The sequence below is a fragment of the Uloborus diversus genome, chromosome 6, assembly GCF_026930045.1.
Source record: "Uloborus diversus isolate 005 chromosome 6, Udiv.v.3.1, whole genome shotgun sequence".
In the NCBI taxonomy this organism is placed as follows: domain Eukaryota; kingdom Metazoa; phylum Arthropoda; class Arachnida; order Araneae; family Uloboridae; genus Uloborus; species Uloborus diversus.
The window spans coordinates 34,197,674-34,221,380 of NC_072736.1; the positions used below are offsets into that span (position 1 = coordinate 34,197,674).

At 33.1% G+C, this 23,707-nt stretch overlaps 1 protein-coding gene across 1 annotated transcript in view; it reads left to right on the top strand.

The window, feature by feature from the left end:
- LOC129224536 (twitchin-like) overlaps positions 1–23,707 on the top strand; it is a 380,173-nt gene that overhangs the window by 302,531 nt on the left and 53,935 nt on the right. The window contains 12 exon segments of the mRNA XM_054859008.1: positions 340–463; positions 2,209–2,508; positions 3,181–3,483; positions 5,697–5,815; positions 6,654–6,819; positions 11,144–11,286; positions 12,152–12,311; positions 14,413–14,601; positions 16,820–16,933; positions 17,171–17,275; positions 19,244–19,441; positions 23,086–23,197. Coding sequence (XP_054714983.1) covers positions 340–463; positions 2,209–2,508; positions 3,181–3,483; positions 5,697–5,815; positions 6,654–6,819; positions 11,144–11,286; positions 12,152–12,311; positions 14,413–14,601; positions 16,820–16,933; positions 17,171–17,275; positions 19,244–19,441; positions 23,086–23,197 — 2,033 coding nt within the window.

The following is a 23,707-nucleotide window of genomic DNA, read 5'->3' on the forward strand; positions in this document are numbered from 1 at the left end:
TTGAATTCCATTGCAAAAACTTGAAAATTTGGCTGATAATTAAAATGTTAGCTTGAAGTATTTTGCTCCAAAACCAATTGATCTTTTTATTGATCTGGAATTAAAAATGGCTACATTGCATGGCTAAAGCTGGTTAACAATGAGCAAAAAATGTATCACTGATATTTAAAATGTAAAAAAATTTGACAAAAATAATTAAAAGTTGGAAAAAATCACCATTGCTTTGAGCCCCCCCCCCATACCTATCAGAATAATCTAAATAAATTTGTAAATGAATATAAAAAATTTTTAGTTACACATTTCGATTCCGTAATACATTAATAGTATTTTTGATTCCAGGTTGGCGATGCTTCAGCTGTACTTGCGGTTACAAATGCCAAACGAGATGATACAGCAACTTTCAAAGTTCATCTCAAAAATAAATCTGGCTTTGATACTTGTTATTGCAGGGTCACTGTTCTCGGTAAGTTATAGAATTATTTTCATAGGATCGCATTTAATTACGGTTAAATCGATGAATATTGCCTATCAGATCTAACAGGCTCACAGATATCTAAGTGTGCAGTATGGTAGCTAAATTCGAGAAATATGCTATTTTTGATGCTCTACACTTTTAGTAACTTTAGTAACTTTAAATAGCGGTATGTAAGTATCACGATTTCCAAAGTATAGTTATAGTGAACACAAATACTCTAAAAAGTACTAGAACAATGGAAAAAAAGCAGATTCTAGAACATTTCTCCTTTTTTATGGTATATTTGTGTTGTTCAAAAGAGTATAGAAAAGGGTCTCCTTTAAAAGACTACCTTTAATAACTGCTTAATGGGGAATTCCAAAGAAGGATGGAATAAAACTCCATTCCATTTTGATCTAATTATGTCTCAACAAAATGAGGAATTAAATGACTATTTTATTTGAGCCTCGGTGGCGCCATGGTAGACATGGCGAATACAAGGGGAGGGTCATCGGGGTCATGGCCCCCCTCCTAAACCGTCAACAATAGTATTTGTTCACGTTGTGTTCAAACACTGTATGAATAAAATGTGTCTGATTTCAGTTGCCTTTTCAATTCATTAACAATTTTTGAAAGCAAATTTTTGAAATTTCTTCTTTTATTGCTTATGAAATTAATTTGCGCCCATTAGGAGCCAAGTTCCTGACCAATTTCGTACTTTTTATTGACACTCAAGCATTTTCAGAAATTTTTCGTGACCAAAACCGCAGATTCTTTTGAAGGGTAAAGGTCTTCAGCATGACCACTCTCCCTAAAATGGTAGTCTGTATCCGCCTCTGATAATAGAAGCTGGGTCTTCTAAGCTGGAGGCTGAGGGTTTTTGATTTCCATCTTGCCTACACTGTAAAAAAAAAACTAAATTTTGAAGAAGTTATCCGTATTTTTTACAGAAAAAAACTGTTCGTAATAAAATACAGGATTTCTCTGTTTTTTTTTTTTTTTTGAATCTGTAACCGGTCATAAGCGTTAACTGTTACCATCGCTTCACCGCGTACTTTGTTTTTCTTCGAAATTTCGTCCACCTGTTTGGATTTTGGTTCTCGTGCTCGAGTTTTTTGATCTTATATTTATTTAAAGCAAGTAAGTCTTAAATCGTTTGCAACTTCCATTTCATTGCATCCTAATCAATATTTTATTATTATGTTTTTTTCTCATCTGTCACAGAGGCATATTCGGAAATTTACCTTTGTATACATGTATTTCGTAGTAGTATAGTAAATATTGAAATGTATTTATGAAAGTATAGTTTCATTTTTTAATCTTCATAAAATAATAAATCAGCTTGAATAAATAATAAAAATTCGGAAGATTTCTGTAAAATAAACGGAAGAAAACTGGCGACCTGGCTGACAGTTTTTTTCCGTAAATTTTACGGATTTTTTTTACAGTGTAGGTTGTTCATTCATTCTCATGTACTGTAAATCTTTCATTTGTATTGTCCTGAGAATAAATTTGGGAATAACGTTGTGAATTATTGGAATTAAAAAACTTCTCCACTGAGATTTACTAAAGACCTCAACGTGTGTTATCAAATCAAGTCAAATGCTATTTGTCTGCTCAATTGTCAACGATGATATAATCTTTTAATATTTCTTAAAAAAAACTTCTTTTCTTTAACGTTTATTAAAAAGTAAATAAAAAAATAATTAAAAGCACTTATATTTTCATATTATAAAATCTGTGCTGCATTTCAGACAAGCCATCAGCTCCAGAAAACGTTCATGCTGAGGAAATCGAAGGCGAGACATTAACCTTATACTGGCATCCACCGAAAGACGATGGCGGTGCCGAAGTCACCAACTACGTGGTTGAAAAGAAGGAAGTAGGCACTCTGACATGGATTCGTGTTTCCAGTTTTGTTACCACCACAGCCTGCAGAGTGAGGAACCTGGTGGTAGGAAAGCAGTACGACTTCCAGGTTATGGCTGAGAACCAACATGGAACCAGTGAACCTGGAAAAACAAGGGAACCAATTCTGGCTAAGTTACCTTTCGGTACGGATTTTCAATATTTGTATGAAATAGTTGTACATTGAGCTGTGCTACTTTAGTAAATTATGCATCTCAAACTTTAAACGCTCTTTTAAACAATTATATATTTGCTTGAAATAGTTACACAATTCATTCCTTGTTCAAGCAAATACTCGTCATCAACTTCTTTGAAGAATTTACTGAAAAACATATTCATGCCAGTAGAAAAGAGTTACAGTTTGTGCTAAAATTTACGTCTCACAGATCCGGTTTTAAATTTCTACAACAGGGGAAAAAAAGAAACAGCATCGACGACAGAAAAAACAATTTGCAATATTTATTCTTTATGCACTTTTAATAGTCCAAGCAAAAATAAAACGCGGCTGCTATGTACATTTTCGAAACATAAATATTGCTTTCAATATTGCATATAGCACAGCAGAAAAGAAAACAGAAAGAATTCCAAATTGCAATTCTATTTAATAACACTTTTATCAAGTTTAGATCGCACTTACTTGAAGACTATAAAATGTATTTAAGATTCTGTCCACTGGGACGTTTTAGGAGGATGTCCTACAGATGCATACATTACGTCAAAATAAATCAAATTTCTGACAGGAATGTATGAAAATTATCACGTGTCATGAAATTTAATTGGTTTAAATGAACAAACTTTTTCATTTTTCTCTTTGCTAGATCCACCTACCGCACCTGGTGCACCCCAAGCTGTAGAAACATCCGTAGATTCCATCACTTTGACGTGGCTGAAGCCAAGAGACGATGGAGGCAGCCCGATTACAGGATACGTACTTGAAAAACGTGACAAGGGCAAAGACCGATGGGCCCCTGCCTGCCAGACCACAATCACAGATCTCACTTTCAGAGTGACCGGACTCAAAGAAAATCAGGAATATGAGTTCCGAGTTGCAGCGGTCAATGCAGCTGGGCAGAGTCCATTCAGTTCGAATTCCGAAGGAATTTTTGCCAGGCCACCATCAAGTAAGTTCACTTCATATAAACCTTTCTTGTAGTATCCTTCTTAGTCTAAAACATTTTTTAAGATTAATAACAAGTTCAACGAAAATTCATTTCAGATTGTAAAAGATTGATTATTTTTGTCCTCACTCCTTTTTTGGGGGGAGGGAGGTGGAATTATGCTCCTAATGTTAAGTATACCTCTTTCCATCAAATTAAGGTATTATATAATTCATCATATTATTAACTACAAGCTATTAACATTTTTTTTAAAAATGGTAAGAAGTATAAATCTTTCACAGGCTTCAGGGCCGTATGCAAGGAGGCGGTTTATAGGGTTCAAACCCCCTCCGGAATTTTTCATCCAAAGAAATGCTTTCCATTATTTATTTATTTCATTTATTTATTTATATTTTGGTGACAAAAATAATACTTTTGTTATTATTATTATTCCAACTTCATTTGTGAAATGAAATTAGTATAACTGAAAAATTGTACAAACTCATTGTGTGCTTATGGCAGTTATCATTCATTTATTATGTAACAATATGACGTTTTATAAGAACATCCCCTCCCTCCATTTAGATAATCTATTGTAACAAAAATCAATGGAATATACATGAAATCAAATTTGATAGAATATATAAATGTTTCAAAAAATGTCTTTGGTAAAACCCCCTCCGAAACAAAAGACTAGTTAAGGCCCTGACAGGCTTGGAAAGGTTCTCTCGGACTCATGAAATTGTTACCTGTGTTACTCAACAGTTAAAACATTTAATGTGAAGTATACCTCCATCGGCCTTTAAAAGGCACCGCCTAGTCCATGATATTGTTGAATATGGACATTGAACAATTAACAAATTTCAGGAGAAGTGCCCCTTTCACAGCATTAGAAAGGTACCATCTAGTACATGTGAGTTTCAACTATACGGCAATTAATAAATTTAATGAGATATATATTTCTCGCAGCCTTAGAAAGGTACCATCCAATCCTTTCTTCTTGGCTATGAACGTTTACCAATTAACAAATTCAATGGGAAGTATATTTCCTACAACCTCATCAAGGTACCGTTTAGCCCATGAAATTGCTATGGACTATTTGCAATTTACAAATACATTTTTTCCCACGGCCTTAGAAAGGGTAAACAAATTATTATACTTTCGACGAACATCATCTTGTAAACATTTATTCCTCATAAGAATACGAAAGTTAAAGCTTCATGTTTGTAACTAAACGTAAAACATAATTTTTTTTTCCTCCACAATAAAACGTGGCGCATTCCAATTTTCTAGTTTCTCCATTTACGGAATTGATATTACTCGAATGCGACTGAGCTGTAAATAGAACGCAAAAACTCCATCATTAAATACGGCGTTCTAAAATATTGGTAATTTTTAGCACAAAGCATCTAAAATAACTCGCAGATGGTTTTCTTTAAGTGTACATTCTTTAGCTTGGCGCATTTGTAAATCCAATGCCGAACATGCCGCATGGATCAGCTTTTTGTTGATTTAGCAGTCCACTTGCATTAAAAATAAGGAAGCATTCTACATTTACTTCGATCTGTTGTTCGATAATCCGGAAAAAATGCTACCCCAGCACTAATTTATGAGCGTGTGCTCTTGTGCCATGGGGATTACCTCACACTTTCCAGCGCTTTTTTAGAAATAAAAAGGTGAGCGTAGCGAAAGTGAAGTACATTTTTTCTACGAAGAGTAAAACATCTTGCTTACATTTTTACGGGTATAAAACTATGTACTAGAATTCAATGAATGAATTACCTTTCGTTTTGATGCGCAAAAATTGTAAATTAGTGCAGACATGTGTTTTGAGGTTACAAGGAACCCCTTTTTTAAGCAAAGAAATTTGAACTTTTGTATGAAAAGTCATCCGAGGAAAGCCACGCGGTAGAACTAAAGACAAAATAAATAGCAAAAAGTGGAAATTAACAAAAAAAAAAAAAAAAAAAAACCAAGAAAAAATGGCACCTTTCTCGGATAACTTTTCATCCAAAAGCTCACACTTCTTTCATTGAGAAAGGGGCTCCTTATAACTTCAAAAAACGTGTCTGCTATAATTTGCAATTTTTTCATTCAAACGTTGATACTTCATTGAATTTTCAAGTACAAAGGTATGTACTCGTCGTGTGTTGTAATGTACATAGTTTACCATGACAAAAATCCTTTTTTTTTTCGTTAAATTTTTAAATGCATTAACGATTTTTTTCCTTCTTAAGGTTCTCCAAGAATCGACGCTACCTTCAGCATGCGAGATATTACTGTGCTGGCTGGAGAAGAATTTACTATTAGAGTTCCATTTAATGCATTCCCTACTCCAACAGCCTCATGGACCATTGTAAGTATGACCAACTCAGATGTACTTAATACTTAATTTTAAACAATTCACGAGGACGTTATGAACGGTTTTCATTAAAAATTAAAAAAAGAAATCTGCGTGAAGTACACATTTCTTGTACATATCATAGGAACTACAGTCTGACCACCGATGATATGGAAAAGTAAACATCCGGTTTTTAGGCGGAAATGGATGCATCCATTAATTTGCAGGAATGTTAGTTTGTTCGTTATAGATGTGCGCTTTGCCTCTTAATTATTCAGACGCAGTTTTGTAAAAATGACAAATTGTTTCCGGTAGTATGTTTTTAAATCTAAATTATATTCAATGTATATTCTCAATTCAAAAATGAATAGATTTATTTTTTACAACTTAATTTTGAGCTTACCATTTTGTTTTACAGTTCTGGACGAAATGATTTTTTTTTTTTTTTTTTTTTGTTTCTATAGAATTTTTTTTTTTTTTTTTTTTTTTGTTTCCTCTCATTTTCAACTTAGAGAATGCAATAAAGTAATAAGGTCCTAGTGACATTGTAAAACGTGCGCATCAAATTCTCATCGTATTTTCCCTTCTGCCCTGCTAGATTCACCCAGATGGAATTGTCCTAACAGCTTGCCAGATTCCATATCGTCCATGGTCAGACTATTGATACTTTTTGTACAATTATTAATTGAATGTCATTATCTTTAAAATTGCTTAAAATAACGTAGCTATTTTTGCGTGAAATAAAGCAGCATAGAAAGTGTCATGACACCATGTCATGCAAAACCGGTGTAATGGCTATAAGATAAAAGACGGCAATTAAAAATGATGAAATTATTTTCTTTTTTTCCTCTAGAACGGTAAACCTGTGGTCAAAACTGACCGAGTATACAGTGAAGTCAATGTAGCCTTCACGGTGCTTATAAACAAAAAAGCAAAGAGAGATGATTCTGGAAATTACACCTTAGTACTGAAAAATCAACATGGAACAGATAATGCTTCTTGCAGAGTACTTGTTGTCGGTAAGTACCATTGTCGCATTTTTTTTTTTTTTTCACTTTTATCGGGCTTATTAGCAATAATAACGCAGAAGTACAAAATGTATTGGCATTAAAGCACTTAAAAGGAGCTGATGTGTGCCAATTTTACGCCAATTTAATAATAATAATGCCTTGGAGTAAGCAACGAAACACTTTACATATTTTCATCCCTAGTTTGTTCTCGAACCGAAGCAAAAAAATGTTTTAAGATTAATTTTCCTAATATTGGCAATTTTAGCGTGATTCAATGGATAATTTTTTAATTGTCACCAATAACAACAAATAAAAAGCAGATTCAAAAAAAAAAAAAATATCCCGCCAAATGTGTTGCAAGTTGGCGCAAAAACATGGCGGCCGAAAGCTTGGTAACGTATCGCCAAGTATCCGTCAAATGATAATCACTTGAGTTTGCATTGAAATGAACACTGATTTTCCATGAAAAAGGTGCAAAAGACCCCTTTTGGAATATTCGAATGCAACCAAAAGAGGAGGTGCACAACTAAATCCCACTAGGAGTATATATACCAAATTTCAACTTTTTGCGCCATACCGTTTTTGAGTCATGCGAGATACTTGTACATACGTACATACATACGCACGTCACGAGAAAACATGTAATTTACTCGGAGATTGTCAAAATGAATATTTCGAACTTCCATACGTTCTTGGGCATATATGCACGTGTGGTCGGGTTGAAAAAACAGCTCAACAATCATTCGGGCGTGAGAAAAATTTAAATTTCGGTCGATTTTTGGGTAAAATTTTGTTTGCGAATGTAATACTTTATTATGTAAAAGGAAGCCATAATGAAATGTGAAAAGATATGAATAACTCGCTTTGAAGTTAAGAAAAATGAAATGATTATTCAATTGAAATAACTTTAACGTTAACGTCGCAGTTTTCAGAACGGGGTTTCAAGTTTATTTTATTTTATTTTATTTTATTTATTTATTTTATTTTTTATTTATTTATTTTTTTTTTTTTTTGTTTATAAATGAATTGTTTATTTCAGAAATAAAATTAAAACTTCGTTTTGTATACCTCATCTTTTTTTTCAAAAGGGAAGAACTAAAGCTTTTTTTTTTTTTTTAATGACAAACTCAATCAGAAATAGCTTTAATTAGGTACAATTATGTTGCGATTTCCTACCAAAGCAAAATAATAAAAACTAAGACCGGCAACGCTATCCAAACTTTTTAAGTCAGTTATCTTTGTAAGGTAGCGGAAGCTACTGTACCCACGGACGGTTGTACCTACGGACGTTGGTCGGGAAATTCCGGGTATCGTCGAGAGAGATCCTAAGTATGTTTTAACGTATGTGTCACAATCATCTCCAGTTCCTCAGGAGGTTTCAACGTCATCAATCGATTCTATCATATTTTTTTTCATTTTAGTAGGATCTAAGTAAAAAAAAAAAAAAACGTGAGCAATTTCTTTGTTTTTTTCGTCCGTCATGGATTGTATTATTCATTTTTGTTGTAGGTATCATGATCCCCTATGTTTTGAAGGTTTTGTTCCTGATTTTCAATGTTGTAAAACTGTGGTCTAGTAGATGTGACTGGCTTGCAAACTAAAATTTACCAAACCGTACCTTTGTGCCCAAGGACACATAACCATGTGTACCCACGAACGGCAATTTTTAGTCTCCTTGGGTCACACCTGAGTCTTCTTACAATGTGAAGTACCTCAAAATGGTGCGTTGTCATCAACGTCCGAAATTCGCTTTTAACAATGATGATGCATTTGAAATACGGCTTTACGATATAGTGTTGAAGTAACCCCCACCTGTTGTAGGATCTGCAGACCGTCAATACCACCTGTTTTCATTTGAAGTCGCTTTGCCTAGATTTTTGTTGGTTTTTCAATCTAAACTGAGTTTTTTGTAATGGGTTAGTTTTGGTTAAAGGTTTCAATTTGCATATAAATTGAAGTTATTGTGTTGGTACATAGAGAGGCATACTACCATGAATCCAGTTATTTTTTTTTTGTTTAACAACATGTTATTTATTCATAACATCATCAACTCTCTTAAGAGTAATAAGTTTATTAAAGAGTTCACTGACGTTAAAAATTAAAAAGGAAAATCTTAAAAAAAAGGGAAAAAACCTTCGATTAATTTTTCAAGTTTAATTTCTGTTGAATATTTTATTTAATGTTATTTTCAATGGATGTTTAAGGTCTTTCAATATATTGGGTGAGTGCAAAAGTTCGTGCGGAGTTTGTGAAAGAAAGTCATACAGTGATTAGGCAAGCAAAACTCTTTATTCAATCAATGATATATTCTCCATCGTTGTCTATGATCTTCTTCCAACGTTCTGGCAGCATACGGATGCCCCGATCATAAAAACTGCGTGGTTTAGATTCGAAGAACGAAGACACGACGTTTTGTAAGGCATTCAAAGAGTCAAGTTTTTTTCCATTTAAATGATTTTGCAATGACCGGAATAAGTGATAATCCGATGGTGCGATATCAGGAGAATACGGTGGATGAGTTAGGACATCCCATTTCAGGCTGTTCAGTTTGCGTAGCGTCTGTCTTGAAACGTGTGATCTAGCGTTATCTTGATGAAAGACTACGCCTTTGCGATTTGACTAACTCGGACGTTTCTGTTTGATTTCTCGGTTCAGATTAGTTAATTGACGACAGTACTTGTCCGAATCAATCGTTTGGCAGGCGGGGAGAAACTCAAAATAAATTATACCCTTGCAATTCCATCAAACACAGAGCATCACCTTCATCGGGTGCAAACTGGCCTTTGCCATTGCGTCACAATGTTCACCTGCCTGTTTCCATGTGCGTTTGCGCTGAACGTTGTTGTACAGGACCCATTTTTCATCGCCCGTCACTAATCGATCCAAAAACGGCTCGTTTTTGAGCCGCTTGAGTAAAGATACGGCAGCAGAAATTCGCTGGATTTTGTTGCTCTCGGTCAACAAATGGGGCACCCATATATCGAGCTTTAAATCAAATCCAATTTTTTTTAAACGCCGAAAAGCGGTTGATCGGTCAACGTTAAGTGCTGTAGCAACTTCCTCTGTTGAAATTCGCGGAGTATTCTGAACTAAAGAACGCAAAACGTCGTCATCAATGTCGGAAGGTCGACCTGAGCGTGACTCGTCTTCCAGCTTAAAATCTCCGCAACAAAATTTTGCGAACCATTTTTCCACAGTTCGTTTAGCTAGTGCTTAATCTTGATAAACGTCTTGAATGTTTTTTACGGCTGCTGCAACGTTTATTCCCTTCCGAAACTCGTAAAGCATAACATCCCGTAAATGCACTTTATCAACACTCATTTTAAAGGTAATCTTTCTCGAAGCAGTTTGTATCTGCACAAATTATTTTGATTGGAATGAAAGCTGCACATGTCACCTTTCCAACGATCTGACTTACGTAGATAGTGGTATTAACGACAACACGTTACGCCCGTTCTAACGCCATCTATTGCAACTCCGCACGAACTTTTGCACTCACCCAATAAAATGACTTATGAAAATGTATTGAGTATAATTGAGTTTCTCAGACCTATTTATATATTATTTTATTATATGTCTATGGGTACAAAGGCACCTGTCCGCGGGGTGAACGGGGTGTTGTACCCAAGGGAAAAAAAAGATGATTTTTAGGAAATTTTTTTTGAAGTTGAAAGCTTTGAGATTTTTACCTGACAAAAATTGCCAAATTAGATGATAAGTTGTAGATTCTACAGAAAAGTTTTCCGATCGATTATCCATTCCCAGAGACCAGCAAAAATAAAAAAGTAAATTTTGTCCATGGGTACAGCAGCTTCCCCCATATTACTTTTTCGAAATAAACTATAAAAACGGCATTTTCTTTTTTTTTAATCATATCCTCAAATTTGTATTATTTCAGTTCGGTGATAAACGAAAATATTATTTAAGTACATAATGTACTCTTAAATTACTCATTTGTATTAGGTTATAAATATTTATCGAAGATTTAATTCTTATTATATAAAAAGGTGCTATTAAATTATTTTTTAAAAACATTATTAAGTTGTTAATTATGTTTAAACTATAAATTGTTATAGAATTGGATTTCTTTTCAAACTAAATCATTATTAGTTTATAAATTATTGTTAAATTATGCATCATTGTTAAATTATAAATAACTAATCAAGTGTGAAACATAATTAAATTATACGTTTTTTAAAATATGAATTATTCTTGAATAAAAATAAATCATAAAATTATGCATTTCATTTAAAATTCAACTATGATTACATGTTAAAACTCACTTAATATTTTAAATAAATATCGTCAATAATACACTTTTAATGATGAACAGATAAGCCTGGACCACCTGAGGGACCTTTGGAAGCATCGGACGTGAGTCCAGAAACATGCTCTTTGTCATGGAGGCCTCCAAAAGACGATGGTGGCAGTGCGATCACCAACTACGTAGTCGAGAAACAAGAAGCTACATCACAGGTAAACTTAGAGTTTTTTCATTTTGTATTTTTTTTTTTTTTTCTGCTGAAACTTGAGCTGAGATTAGTTATATGAAGATTCGTAACGTAACGTAAGGTTTCGATACGTACACTTCTAACCCAAGAATAAAAAAATAATAATAATAATTAATAATAATAATATAATAATAATGTAATTAATAATAATTAATAATAATAATAATAAATAATAAATAATAATAATAAATAATAATAATTAATAATAAATAATAACGATATTGATTATTATTATTATTATTGCAATCTATGAAGATAATAGTGATGCTGATAACAAATATAAAAAATAATAACAACAGGTAATAACAATAACAATAATGGTTAGCAATAAAAAATGATTAAAAACAATTCGTTTATTTAGTTATGGCAGAGGCCATAAAATATACAGTTCGCACTTGTCTAATGCAATGTTCGTTTATTAAACATTTTACTTTTATTAACTTACATAAAAATAATCATTAATATTAACGTTACAATATTTTAAATGAATTATTTTTATAAAGAAGAAATATCAAAACTATCTTAAATTTCCCAATTATATCTTTGGAAAAATTTTAAAGTATTTTTGAAAAATATGAATGGCACAACATTAAGTTAAATAAATATGTTTGCGCCTAAAAAGTAAAATAAGAAATGACAAATGTCAAATTTCTTTGATATTGAAAAAGACGTTCCTTGAAACGCCGAACCACGTGTCTGTAGTAATCTGCAACTGTGCTATTTGACATTGTTATTTCTCATTTTAAAGTTACATTATACTGAAACACGACCACCACAATAGCGAAAAATAAGAAAAATAATATTAACATCTTATATTTTTTGACTCATAGGTATGGACTAAATTGAGCAGCTACGTAAGGGGATGTCATTACGAAGTCATGGGATTGGAGCACAAGAAAAAATACCACTTCCGTGTTCGAGCAGAGAATAAATATGGAGTTGGTGCTCCACTGGACACTGACCGCCTCATAACTGCCAAATTCTCTTTCGGTAAGCTTTTTCTTACTACGCAATAGAAAACCGTCAGATTAACTTAAAAAAAATATTGGAAAATGAATTCTAAGTTTTATTGACATTGTATACCAACGTGATTTTAGATAGTATTGGTACGTCTTTTAGAATGAAGTTTTTTATGAAAGAAAAAGGATGAATTTAATGAAGGAGGATAAATTCATTAGAATTATCAATGAAGAAAAACGAAATGATTGAACAGAAAATGTTAAAAATAAAATAATGCTTTTTTTTCGATGTTGCAAAACCTGCTTTTAATCTGTTGAACTGCTTCTTTTAAATTGTATCTTCATTAATTCTGAAAACAACACAATTGTGATTGAGGGAAAATCATTTAACTCTTTAAAGTTTCAAAACTCAAATAACTCTAAGTAGATTGCGGCACAGTTGCTTCTTCGAAAACAAACCAACTCTCGCAATTGCGCAATTTGCACAATCACTACTGGGTTCGCAATTACTGGTGGACTACACTTCCTGTAGTCAGCTAGCAATTCCAACCAGTTAAAAAACGTTATGAAATTATTCGAATATTAACCGTTTGCTATCAAGCCATTTTTTGCTGAGGTGAATCAGCGACACTACACTGTAAAAAAATTCCGAAACGTTACTGGGTATTTCCGTGTTACGTTTCGGGGTTTTAATGGTTTTTATCCAGTTCCTGGAAAAATCAAGTTTCATTGTCAAAAAGTTTCCTGAATTGCTACAAGTCGCACGAATGCAGACTTTTCACTGCTGTGAAAAATATTTTTTGCTCCCAGTTTGAAGATTAACTGAAAGTATTTATAAAGTGCATCGGCTTCAGTTCAATTACGGCCCGTTCATGCTAATTAAGCTCTTAAGGGAGCGAATAAGTGTGGACTACTTGCTTTGCAAGAATTACAGTCGGGTAAAATTCTCGTCACTTACTTGCAATTCTGGCTTAGCGTTGGCCATATTTGCAATAATGCTCTTGGAACTTCCTTGATAAATCAGGAAGATGCCGAGCTATTATATGATACATTCCTAAATTTACTCTAATTTTCCAGACAGACGACTGGCTTTTAACGAGAAGATTTCTAAATTTCTCAGGAAGCTTCCAGGGTAACTTCAGGAAGGTTACTGAATTTCAGCGGAAAATATTCCTGGATTTTTCAAGATATGTCACTGGCAGAAATTGGGCACATCAGCAGCCCATTATTTTCCAGAAATATTTCTGAATCGTTTTTACTGTGTAGCTGACCATGTAGACCTTGATTTGTTCAGGTGATCAGCAACACTAGCTGAATCACATGAACAAATCAAGCGGTGACTGAGATGCACTTCTCGAGTGCACTTCACTTCACTCTCCGGGGGCCTACTGTACCTATCACTAAGTGATTTAACCAGTTTAGGACCACCGGAGCTTTATTTTAAACATTCAACATATACATTTTAAAATACAACATATAACAATACACACACATACAAAGAAACAAACATGATCGCAGACAATTAAAGTACATATTGACAAACATACATAGAAGCACAAAACAATTCGAAAAAAACATGCTATAAAAAATGATGCAGAGAATATAGAGTAGTCGATGGGTACATAGCTGGCGAGTTCGCCGTTACAAAAGTACATTTCATTATTACGTCGTGAGTAGTGAGAACTGTGAATGCGTAAGTATATACAAGTTATAAAGTAATACAGTATAAGATCAATAAATGCCACCACCGCCCACCACCAAGCAGCATTCAAATGTGATAAGGAGTGATTTCGGATGTGGAATGCTGGTGAAGTCGCCATTTCAGCGTCGTGGCATTCGTGTGTAAAAAGTAAAATACCCGGAACTGGGCGATCGTGACAGATAATGATATATAGTTGGAATTGTACAGAGCTAGCGAAATCGCCGTTACAGGCGTACATTTGTTTATGTTGTGGTGGTTAGTGAGAAGAGAAAGGCATATGTATAAGAATTGAAAGGGATACACAGTGGGTGTACGTAACACAGGTGGGTTAGCTAAGGAACTTTTCACACTGCACTGCATCTGGAACATAGTTTGGGGGAATTGTGCGTTCTCGAGTGCACAGTACTAAAGGTATTTTGTATTTTTTCAGATCCTCCTGGCCCTCCGAGCACACCAACTATCACAGATTACGACGGTGTGAATGTGAGCCTATCTTGGGATCCTCCTGTCAGCGATGGTGGCTCAAGAATACAAGGATACCAGGTCGAATACTGTGATATGGCCGACGGAAGGTGGCGTGCAGGAAACGAGTACTTAGTGAAGGAGACGCACTTCACAAGTATGATATAGCAAATACTTTTACAGTGTCTTAATCCTTTTAAAGACCTTGATTTTGAGAAAAACCAACCATGATACGTATCAATGATATCATTTGTGCGAATAAGGTATCATTTTCTGAAATGGTATTATTTATGTGAACAGGGTAGTTTTTGTGAAAATATTTCATTAGATGAAAAATTAAAAAGAAAGACCTATTAACATAATTTGATAGGATGAAATAACTTGTAATGAAACCACTCACTAGAAAAAAAATCAATTGTTTAATTTTTCTGGTGAACAAAGGATTGTCTCTTAACTCACTTGAAAATAAAAATTTCTTTAATATCTTTATTATTATTATTATTATTATTATTATTATTATTATTATTATAGAACTGGAATATATAAGCAATTTTTTTCACTTACAAGGAGTGCTTTATAACCTGCTAATCGTCTGTAAAGTTTTATAAAATGACAAATTAATCCTTTGTACTTTGCAAACTGAACGTATATTTGCAATATATACGTATAAGGGATGTTTTTAAAGTAGGTACCGTTTTGAAGTAAAAAAAGAAGTACAGATAGAGCAAAGAAATTTATTACACAAAAATCTAAAGCCTTACACTATTTTATGACATAGCTCCCGTGATTTTCCATGCATTTGTCATACTGTGGTATTGGTTTTTGTATACCTATTAGTAGAAAACTGCCGCCTGTATAGTCAGCCATGGGGTAACATGTTCTCTGAGCTTATCATTGATGTTGTGCCATCGACCGCCAAAGAAAGACTTTAGATACCAACACACACAAAAAAAAATAAGGTTGCTACGAGCGAGATCGGGCAGTCCGGAGAATGTTCAATTACATCCCAGTCAAAGCCCTGTAGAAGTCCTCATGGTTGACTACACAGGTGGCAATTATCTACAAATAGGTATACAAAAACTTGTACCACGCTATGACAAAAAGCTTTGAAAATCATGGGAGCAATGTCGAAAAATAACGTACGGTTGGTAGATTTTTGTGCTGTAAATTTCTTTGCTCTATCCGTACTTGTTCGTTTTTTATTCCAAAACGGTACTTACTTGAAAAACATCCCTCGTATTAATGAGAAAAAAAAGGGGGATGAAAATATTTAATATGCTGCAAACGAGTCACTGCAGTTTTTTGTTTATATTTTAAAAAAAAACGTGTAATTTGTCACTAAGACACCAAAAAATCGTTTGAAAGATATGATTATGTTTTGTATATGCTGCAAATATTTGCACGAACTATGTTTCAGAGGGACGAAAATATAGAAATGATTGATTTATCAACACCCCGAATGTCTTCTTTCCTTTCTTTTTTCTTTCTGTGGAGTCAATACGGAATTTTTGAAAATGTTTTAAGTCTATCAATAGTGGTTTAATGTGTTGTTGTTGACCTTATTGGAGACCTATGCTCCTTATAAGGCCATTTCACTACTTGATGTCAAACTGTTGTAACTTAAATTTTCACATTAAACTATTTTTTTATTTATACCAGTCATTCGATAAATGTACAAATTTTGGAGTTAGTTGAATCATAAACGAGCAAGATATTAAGCTCTGAACCTTAGGTTGGCCTTATTTGGCGCACTTTCCTTACAAAATAGTTATCTAGAAAAGAACTAATTAAAACTAATAAACTTGTTTCACGTAAATTATTAGTTAATAAACTAAAAAGCAATATTTTGCTTCGTCTAATGAAGAAGAAAGCTTTTCGCATTAACATAGAACTAAATAATTTTGTGTAAATATTCTTTTGACGCTAAATAGATTGTTATCAAATCCAGTCCAATCAATGAATTTTCAGAAGTTTAATTTCTTCGTTATTTCATACTACTTATTAGATCTTATCACTATACAAAAAATGATTTGAAAAGGAATCCAGCAAAATCTGGTCGAAAACTGGTGTCAAAAGCCGGTTTTCCGGGAAAAACATTTCAATCCGTAAATGTACTTTAACCTCCCTCCAAAACTTAAAGAAATAGATTGAGCTGATTTTGACCTCGATTAAATGACCTGCCTCAATTCTATTTTGCTTTAGCTTGTTATGCTTTTAGCTCGAAGTTTTTTTCAGGGAGGAGGGGGGGGGGTAATAGCATGATGTTGCTAACGGTACAGTAAAGTTTTGATAAAACATTGCCGTAAAGTTTGACTGCATGGTATTGATTTAACTAATATAAATATTTATTTGTGTATGATGTTCTTTTATTTCAGTTCCTAACCTGACAGAGAACCACGATTATCAATTCCGTATAAAAGCGAAGAACGCAGCTGGTTTAGGAGAAGCTAGTCAACCAACAAGTACATTCAGACTAAAGAAGAAATTCAGTATGTATACCTTCGTTTTAAAGTTTTCATTTTAATTATAGCATTCTGCTTTGGTCGTAAAGTATGAAACTCGTGCAAATCTAGTCGGGATAAAGATTAATTATCTTATTACACATTATTTGTTTTTTGTACTTTAAAGTAATGTGAATTAAATTGAACCATTTAAAAGTATAGTAATTTTCATCTTGTATATGAAAACACGAATACAGAAACTACGACTTGTTTTCTTTTGTAAAGGTCCACCATCACCACCTCAAGATGTAATGGTTGTGAAAGTTGGACGTAGTTATGTAGAACTTAGATGGGAGAAACCGCGTTCAGATGGTGGAAGCAAGATAACTGGTAAGACAGCCATGCTTTTTTTAATGTTTAAAAGAACAACATGTTTATGTAACTCCGATTGCTGAATTTATTTACGTTAGCCTGAAATTCGCATACGAAAAGAGAATCACCTTTCCAATATTAGAGCACTAAAATGGCAAATCGAATAGAAAAATTTATGACCAACATTTCCCACGAACAGCGTTTTTGTCCCTCTTCCTCATCAAAGTTAACACACTGGCATGATCGAATTATGTAAGGCCACCAAGAATTTTAATTTATCGATGTTTGGCATTAAACTCAAAAGATTAGGATTCCATTCACTTTGGAGGAAATGCAAAAAATATTTCGCCCATTGAAGCTGCGATGTTTCTGCTACAATGATTTTGAAAATTAATCTCGTCAATGACGTCACCAGGACCTGTATGCTGATATGATAGAAACGTTCCTGCCAGGAGGCAAATAATGCGCAAACTTTCTATTTCTCGTATTACGCATTCATTTGTCTGCCCGTAGAGACAGATTTTTTGATTTGATGAAGAAACGTTATTAAAACTTGATTCACTTGATTTTTAATACCGCATTAAAAAAAAAAAAAAAAAAATTAGGAAAAGAATAAGATATGTTTAACACAACTGTTAATGCAGTGGAATAAAATGTATTTCAAAAATAAGATACGTTTTATAAGTTTTTTTTCTCCATTCCTGAAAATATTGTTTGAAAATATAGATGAATCATAAAACCTAAAATAAAAAATGACGGTCCATTTTTCAATGTTTTTTGTAGATAAGTATAAGAAAATTATATACATATTCATTGATACCAATGTTATCGCTTCCAAGAATACTGTAACAAAAACTCAAGCTACTTCTTCTTCTTCATCAAGGATTAGGCATATAGCCTGTTCCGGCTTCTTGATCGCCCCACCGCTTCCTGGGCCTACCACGGTCTCGTTTGCCCCTTGGTCTATAGTAAAAGGCAGCCTCTTGGAAGTCTCCCTCGTGCCATACATCGAACATGGTTTTTCCAATCGTTACGATATTCCGTAATTTTTTCATTGAGGCTGAATATCTGTAATTCCCTACGAATAGATTCATTCCTTATTTTGTCTAGGATAGTGCAGTTCTTCAGTGATCGCAAATACTTCATCTCTGCTGCTTGAATTCGACTAGTTTCTTGACTGTTCAAGGTCCATGTTTCAGAGCCGTATAGTAAGGTTGGCATCGCCATAACCTTATAGAACTTCAGTTGTGTTTCCTTTCTTGTTTTTCCCTTTAGGCCCTTAAGCTACTGAAGATGGAAAAAAAAAGAAAGTGACGAGATGATAACGACGAATGTGAAGACATTTAAGCTCAACTACCCTCTACAATTTCGATGGCTTTCGATGTGCAGAAAAACTTCTAATTTGCTTCGAAGCCATGGACCAAGTAACGGTGTTTCTTTTGTCATGAAGAGCATTTCTCGAAAAACAATAACAGAAGAAAGAGACAATAAGACAGGTCAAAGCAAGCTAATCAACTTATTAGATAGCGGACAGAAAAACAAACAAACAAATCAAATATGTACGAGTTTTTATGATTTTTCTCTTAAAGTCGTTTTTTACGAGCGCTCGGTTACGAGAAAATCTAACGGTATCTTCGTGCTCGTTATAAGCTAGTTCGACTGTAATAGGCTGTGCTCGTTATAAGCCAGTTCGACTGCAATAGGCTGTGCACGTTATAAGCGAGTTCGACTGCAATAGGCTGTGCTCGTTATAAGAGAGTTCGACTGCAATAGGCTGTGCACGTTATAAGCGAGTTCGACTGCAATAGGCTGTGCTCGTTATAAGCGAGTTCGACTGCAATAGGCTGTGCTCGTTATAAGCGAGTTCGACTGTAATGGGCTGTGCTCGTTATAAGCGAGTTCGCCTGTAATAGGCTCGATTTCGTAAACAAAGACCAAAAGAACTCTCATCTTCTATTTATTATAATTCGACTCCTTCTTTTACAGGGTACATTGTTGAACGAAGGGAAGCCGGAAGCACGTTCTGGTTCAAAGCGAACGATTTCCCGTGCGCAGATTGCAACTATACTGTGATGAACCTGATGGAGAATGCTGAATACGAGTTCCGAGTGTTCGCCGTCAATGCTGCCGGCAAGAGCGATCCCAGTGCTTGCACCAACCCCATCAAGGTCTGCGAAGTTTCGGGTAAGTTAAAAGTAAATTTACCTGCCATTTACGAGTTTATTTAACTCGACAATACGATGCAGAGCGAATCCTTTTGGTATCACACTGTTACTTATAATCACTATTTGAATCGTTTAGTTCAGAAACCCGTCAAGTGTTTTTTTTTTTTTTTTTCTAAATTTTCGGAAAAAAAAATCTAAATTTTAAAATTAGTAAAGATGTTTTTTATTGCATTACAAAAACAAATAATGCTTGGGGTTCATTTTCAAAATTTTACTTCTGTTTTGCAAAAAATGTTTAAAATTGCAATAAAATATTTTGCAGTAAAATAAAACTTTTTACTTGAAAAAAAAAGTTTTGACTATAATATTGATTTCGAAAATCTTTTGTAGGTTGTAAATAAAAAATCATAGTATCTTTATGCTTAAATGTATTAAATATCCAAGAAGAAGTTGAAATATCAGTTAAATGATGAACGCAAAATAAAGAAATAATCAAAGACAAACGAGACAACATAAAACATATTGTCGATATATATAGGCTAAGCCTAATGTTTGAGTTTTTACTCATCGTCATACACTACGTCGATGTTTTAGGCGGCTTGGGTCGTAGACCACAGAAGGATTTCATCAAAAAAAGTTACTTTAAATCACAAAATTTGTGATTTAAAGTAACTGAGTTATCAAATGGATACGCGCTGCATTGTATCACAATAGGGTCATTCCAATCAAGTGATCCAAAGTTTTTTCCCTCACCTTTTTGTATTTCTTTGAAATTTGGCTCATCAATTGTACCCTTTGAGGTAATCAAAAGTCCAAATTTTTAGATTTTTATCTCTATTATTTTTTTATTTATGACACTTTGATTTTTCGAAAAACCCTCTTTTTTTCATGGATGTTTGAACATAAAATGGACGATAACTCAGCACTAAATATAGATAGAAAGATTTGGTAAAAAGCATTTTAAAGTACATTAGTTGCTGTTTAATTAAATATGCAACATGACTAATTTCAAAAAAATTTTAATTTTTAAAAAATGAAATTTAAATTTTAAATTTAAATTTCTTAGAAAAGGTATAATGAATTCTTTTTTAAATTCTCAAAAATTTGTGTGTATTTTATCTTCATTTGTGCAAAGTTTCAAGTTGGGATCTCAATGGGATCATATTTTTATGCATTTTTAAATAAAATTTGACTTATGAAATAATGACATTTTTCAGATTCTAACTAGTTAAATATAGGGTTCTCTTACTAAGGATGGTCTAGTAAGTAGTAATTGATCATGACTATGCTTGAAATGAGCTGACATGAATTTGTAGATTGGTACCCCCCCCCCCCCCTGCCACACAACCACTTTTTATCTTTTTTTTTTTCAAAACTGTATTAAAAAAAAAAAAGCTGGCACGTAAGAGTTATAATCATAATAAACTGGGATGCACGCTGCTAAACATCAGCAGTGACTAAGGCTTATAAATGGGGGGGGGGGGGTCATAAAAACTAAAAGTCGGAAAAACTTTAACAGACAAATAGAACCACTCATTTGCAGCTTTTTTTTTCTTTCGAAAAGTGGAACGATAGGGGGAGGGGGAAAGGCAATCTGGAATGAAGCTTAACAACATGGAAGGTTATGCTCAAACTAGCAAAATTTGTTTGATCTATAACTGCTTTTAATATATGCATAAATAGATCTCGCTGCATTGCTCTCCTTTACAACTGAAACTAAAAAGAAAACTAGCATTAAAGAAAAGAAGACCGCCGCACTCCAAATGTTGTAGAAAGACAGTTTTATGCGGAGATACATATATGCTCTCTTTTACAACTGAAATTAAAAGAAAGCTAGTATTAAAGCAAAGAAAAAAACAGCTGCACTCTAAATGTGTGGAAAGACGTTTAGTTTTATGCGGACAGACATATGATCTGATATTTAGATTGATTTTTAGTTTAGTGTGAAAAGAATGAAACAAAATGGGGGGAAACACTACTATTTTGCTATGATCTTGGGGCAAACTATTTCTTTCCTCCCTCCAAAATTGAAAGTTGGCGCAGGGGTAGGGGATGAAATGAATCATAACTTTCCTTATCAGATAGTGAATTAATCAAGTAAATTTTGTGAAGTTCGGATTGAAAAAGAAACACTTGGTTCGAAAAAAAAAGCGTCAGGTGAGGCGTGATACTATTATAGTGTTAATCGTATATGTGGGTGGGGGGGGGGGGGGGAATGTACTTCGTCTTGCTTTAAAGAAGAACATTTACCAGCTTTTTATATGCTTTCTATTCATTTTCTTTTATTTTATTAATTTATTTATTTTTTGCGTTTTGAAAATAGTTTTGAAAAAAAAAGTGGTGGTGCTGGGGGGGGGGGGCTTTTTCTTGCTTTAAAGAAGATTATTTACCAACTTTTAATAAGTTTAATATTTATTTTGTTTTATTTATTTATTTATTTATTTTTAATTTTCGAAATGTTTTGAAAAAAAAAATTAAAAGTTTGGGGGGGGGGGGGGCTTACCAATCTACAAATTCATGTCAGCTGATTTCAAGCATAATCATGATCAATTACTACTTACTAGACCATCCCCAGTAAGAAAACCCCATATTTAACTAGTTAGAATCTGAAAAATGTCATTATTTCATAAGTCAAATTTTATTTAAAAATTCATAAAAATATGATCCCATTGAGATCCCAACTTGAAACTTTGCACAAATAAAGATAAAATACACACAAATTTTTGAGAATTTTTTTAAAAAAAATTCATTATACCTTTTCTGAGAAATTTAAATTTAAAATTTAAATTTCATTTTTAAAAAATTAAAAAATTTTCTGAAATTAGTCATGTTGCATATCCAATTAAACAGCAACTAATGTACTTTAAAACGCTTTTTACCAAATCTTTCTATCTATATTTGGTGCTGAGTTATAGTCCATTTTATGTTCAAACATCCATGAAAAAAAGAGGGTTTTTCGAAAAATCAAAGTGTCATAAATAAAAAAATAATAGAGATAAAAATCTAAAAATTTCGACTTTTGATTACCTCAAAGGGTACAATCGATGAGCCAAATTTCAAAGAAATACAAAAGGATGAGGGAAAAAATTTCCCAAATTTTGGATCACTTGACATGGAATGACCCAATATTTGTAACAAATGATGAAACTATTCCTCCTTGTGATAAATTAAGAAATACCTTTCTGATAAAATTTAAAAATAAAAACAACATTAAAAAACTCAAAATTTATATAAAAAAATCTGTTGTTTTTTTTTTTTTAGTTTCAATCATTTCTGTGTTCATCTTTGGGTGCTAGATTTAAACGTTAAAATTATATATATATTTTTCAAGTTCATGGAATTTGAATTTAACTACTCAAATATAAGTCTTAATTTTAACTCTCACTATATTTTGAGATTAAACTGCTTTGTCAAAAAAGATTTTATTTATTTATATTATTTACTTGTTTATTAAACTGTATTCCTAGCTCATCCAGAGTTTAACTTTCTTTTGATCATAACAATTCTTACATGGAAAAAAAGAAAGTAGGGTGGATAATTGGGCTTAAAAGCAAAAATTTTTTTTAGCGAAGGTTGACCCCCCTCCCCCCCCCCCCCCAAGTCCTCGTTCACTGAACCACTAATTTTACTGTTATTTATTTGTTCTTGTTTTTCTAATTTCAGGTGGTCAGAAACCAGAGTTTGTTAGAAAACTCTTCAACAAAAGCGTTGCGCTCAATAAACATATCGTCCTTGACTGTGAAGCTATTGGAAATCCAGCTCCTACAGCTAGATGGTAAATATAATTAATCGTTATTACAGTGCTATTTTAATTGCAGTTTTTGTTTATAGTAATTTTACATCTTTTCTCTTAGACAACAGTTAAGTTTTTTTTTATAAAAAGGGAGCTAAATTTCTAGTTTGCTAAAAGAATAAAATTTAAAATGATTTTAATAATTCATATCAAAAGGATTTTCAACTGATCAATTAATTATTCTCGCATAGTAGGGGAATGTGGGGCAAAGTGAAATGGTGAAGATGACTGAGCTTTTTGAAAATGAACAAATTGGGAGTTTATTTTGAAAAATTACAGTACATAAAGAAAGAACATTCTATTTTACAATAAAACTTACATTGAAACAATATTTTAATTTTTGGCAATAAATTTGCGCTTAAAAAAAAAAGTGGAAAAGTTTCACTTTTTTTTGCACGTGGTAAAGTGAAAAAAGAAATATTTTTCTAATGAAATATTTTCTATTCAATTATAGAAAATATTTTTAATCAAATGAATCAGTAAATAAAGGTT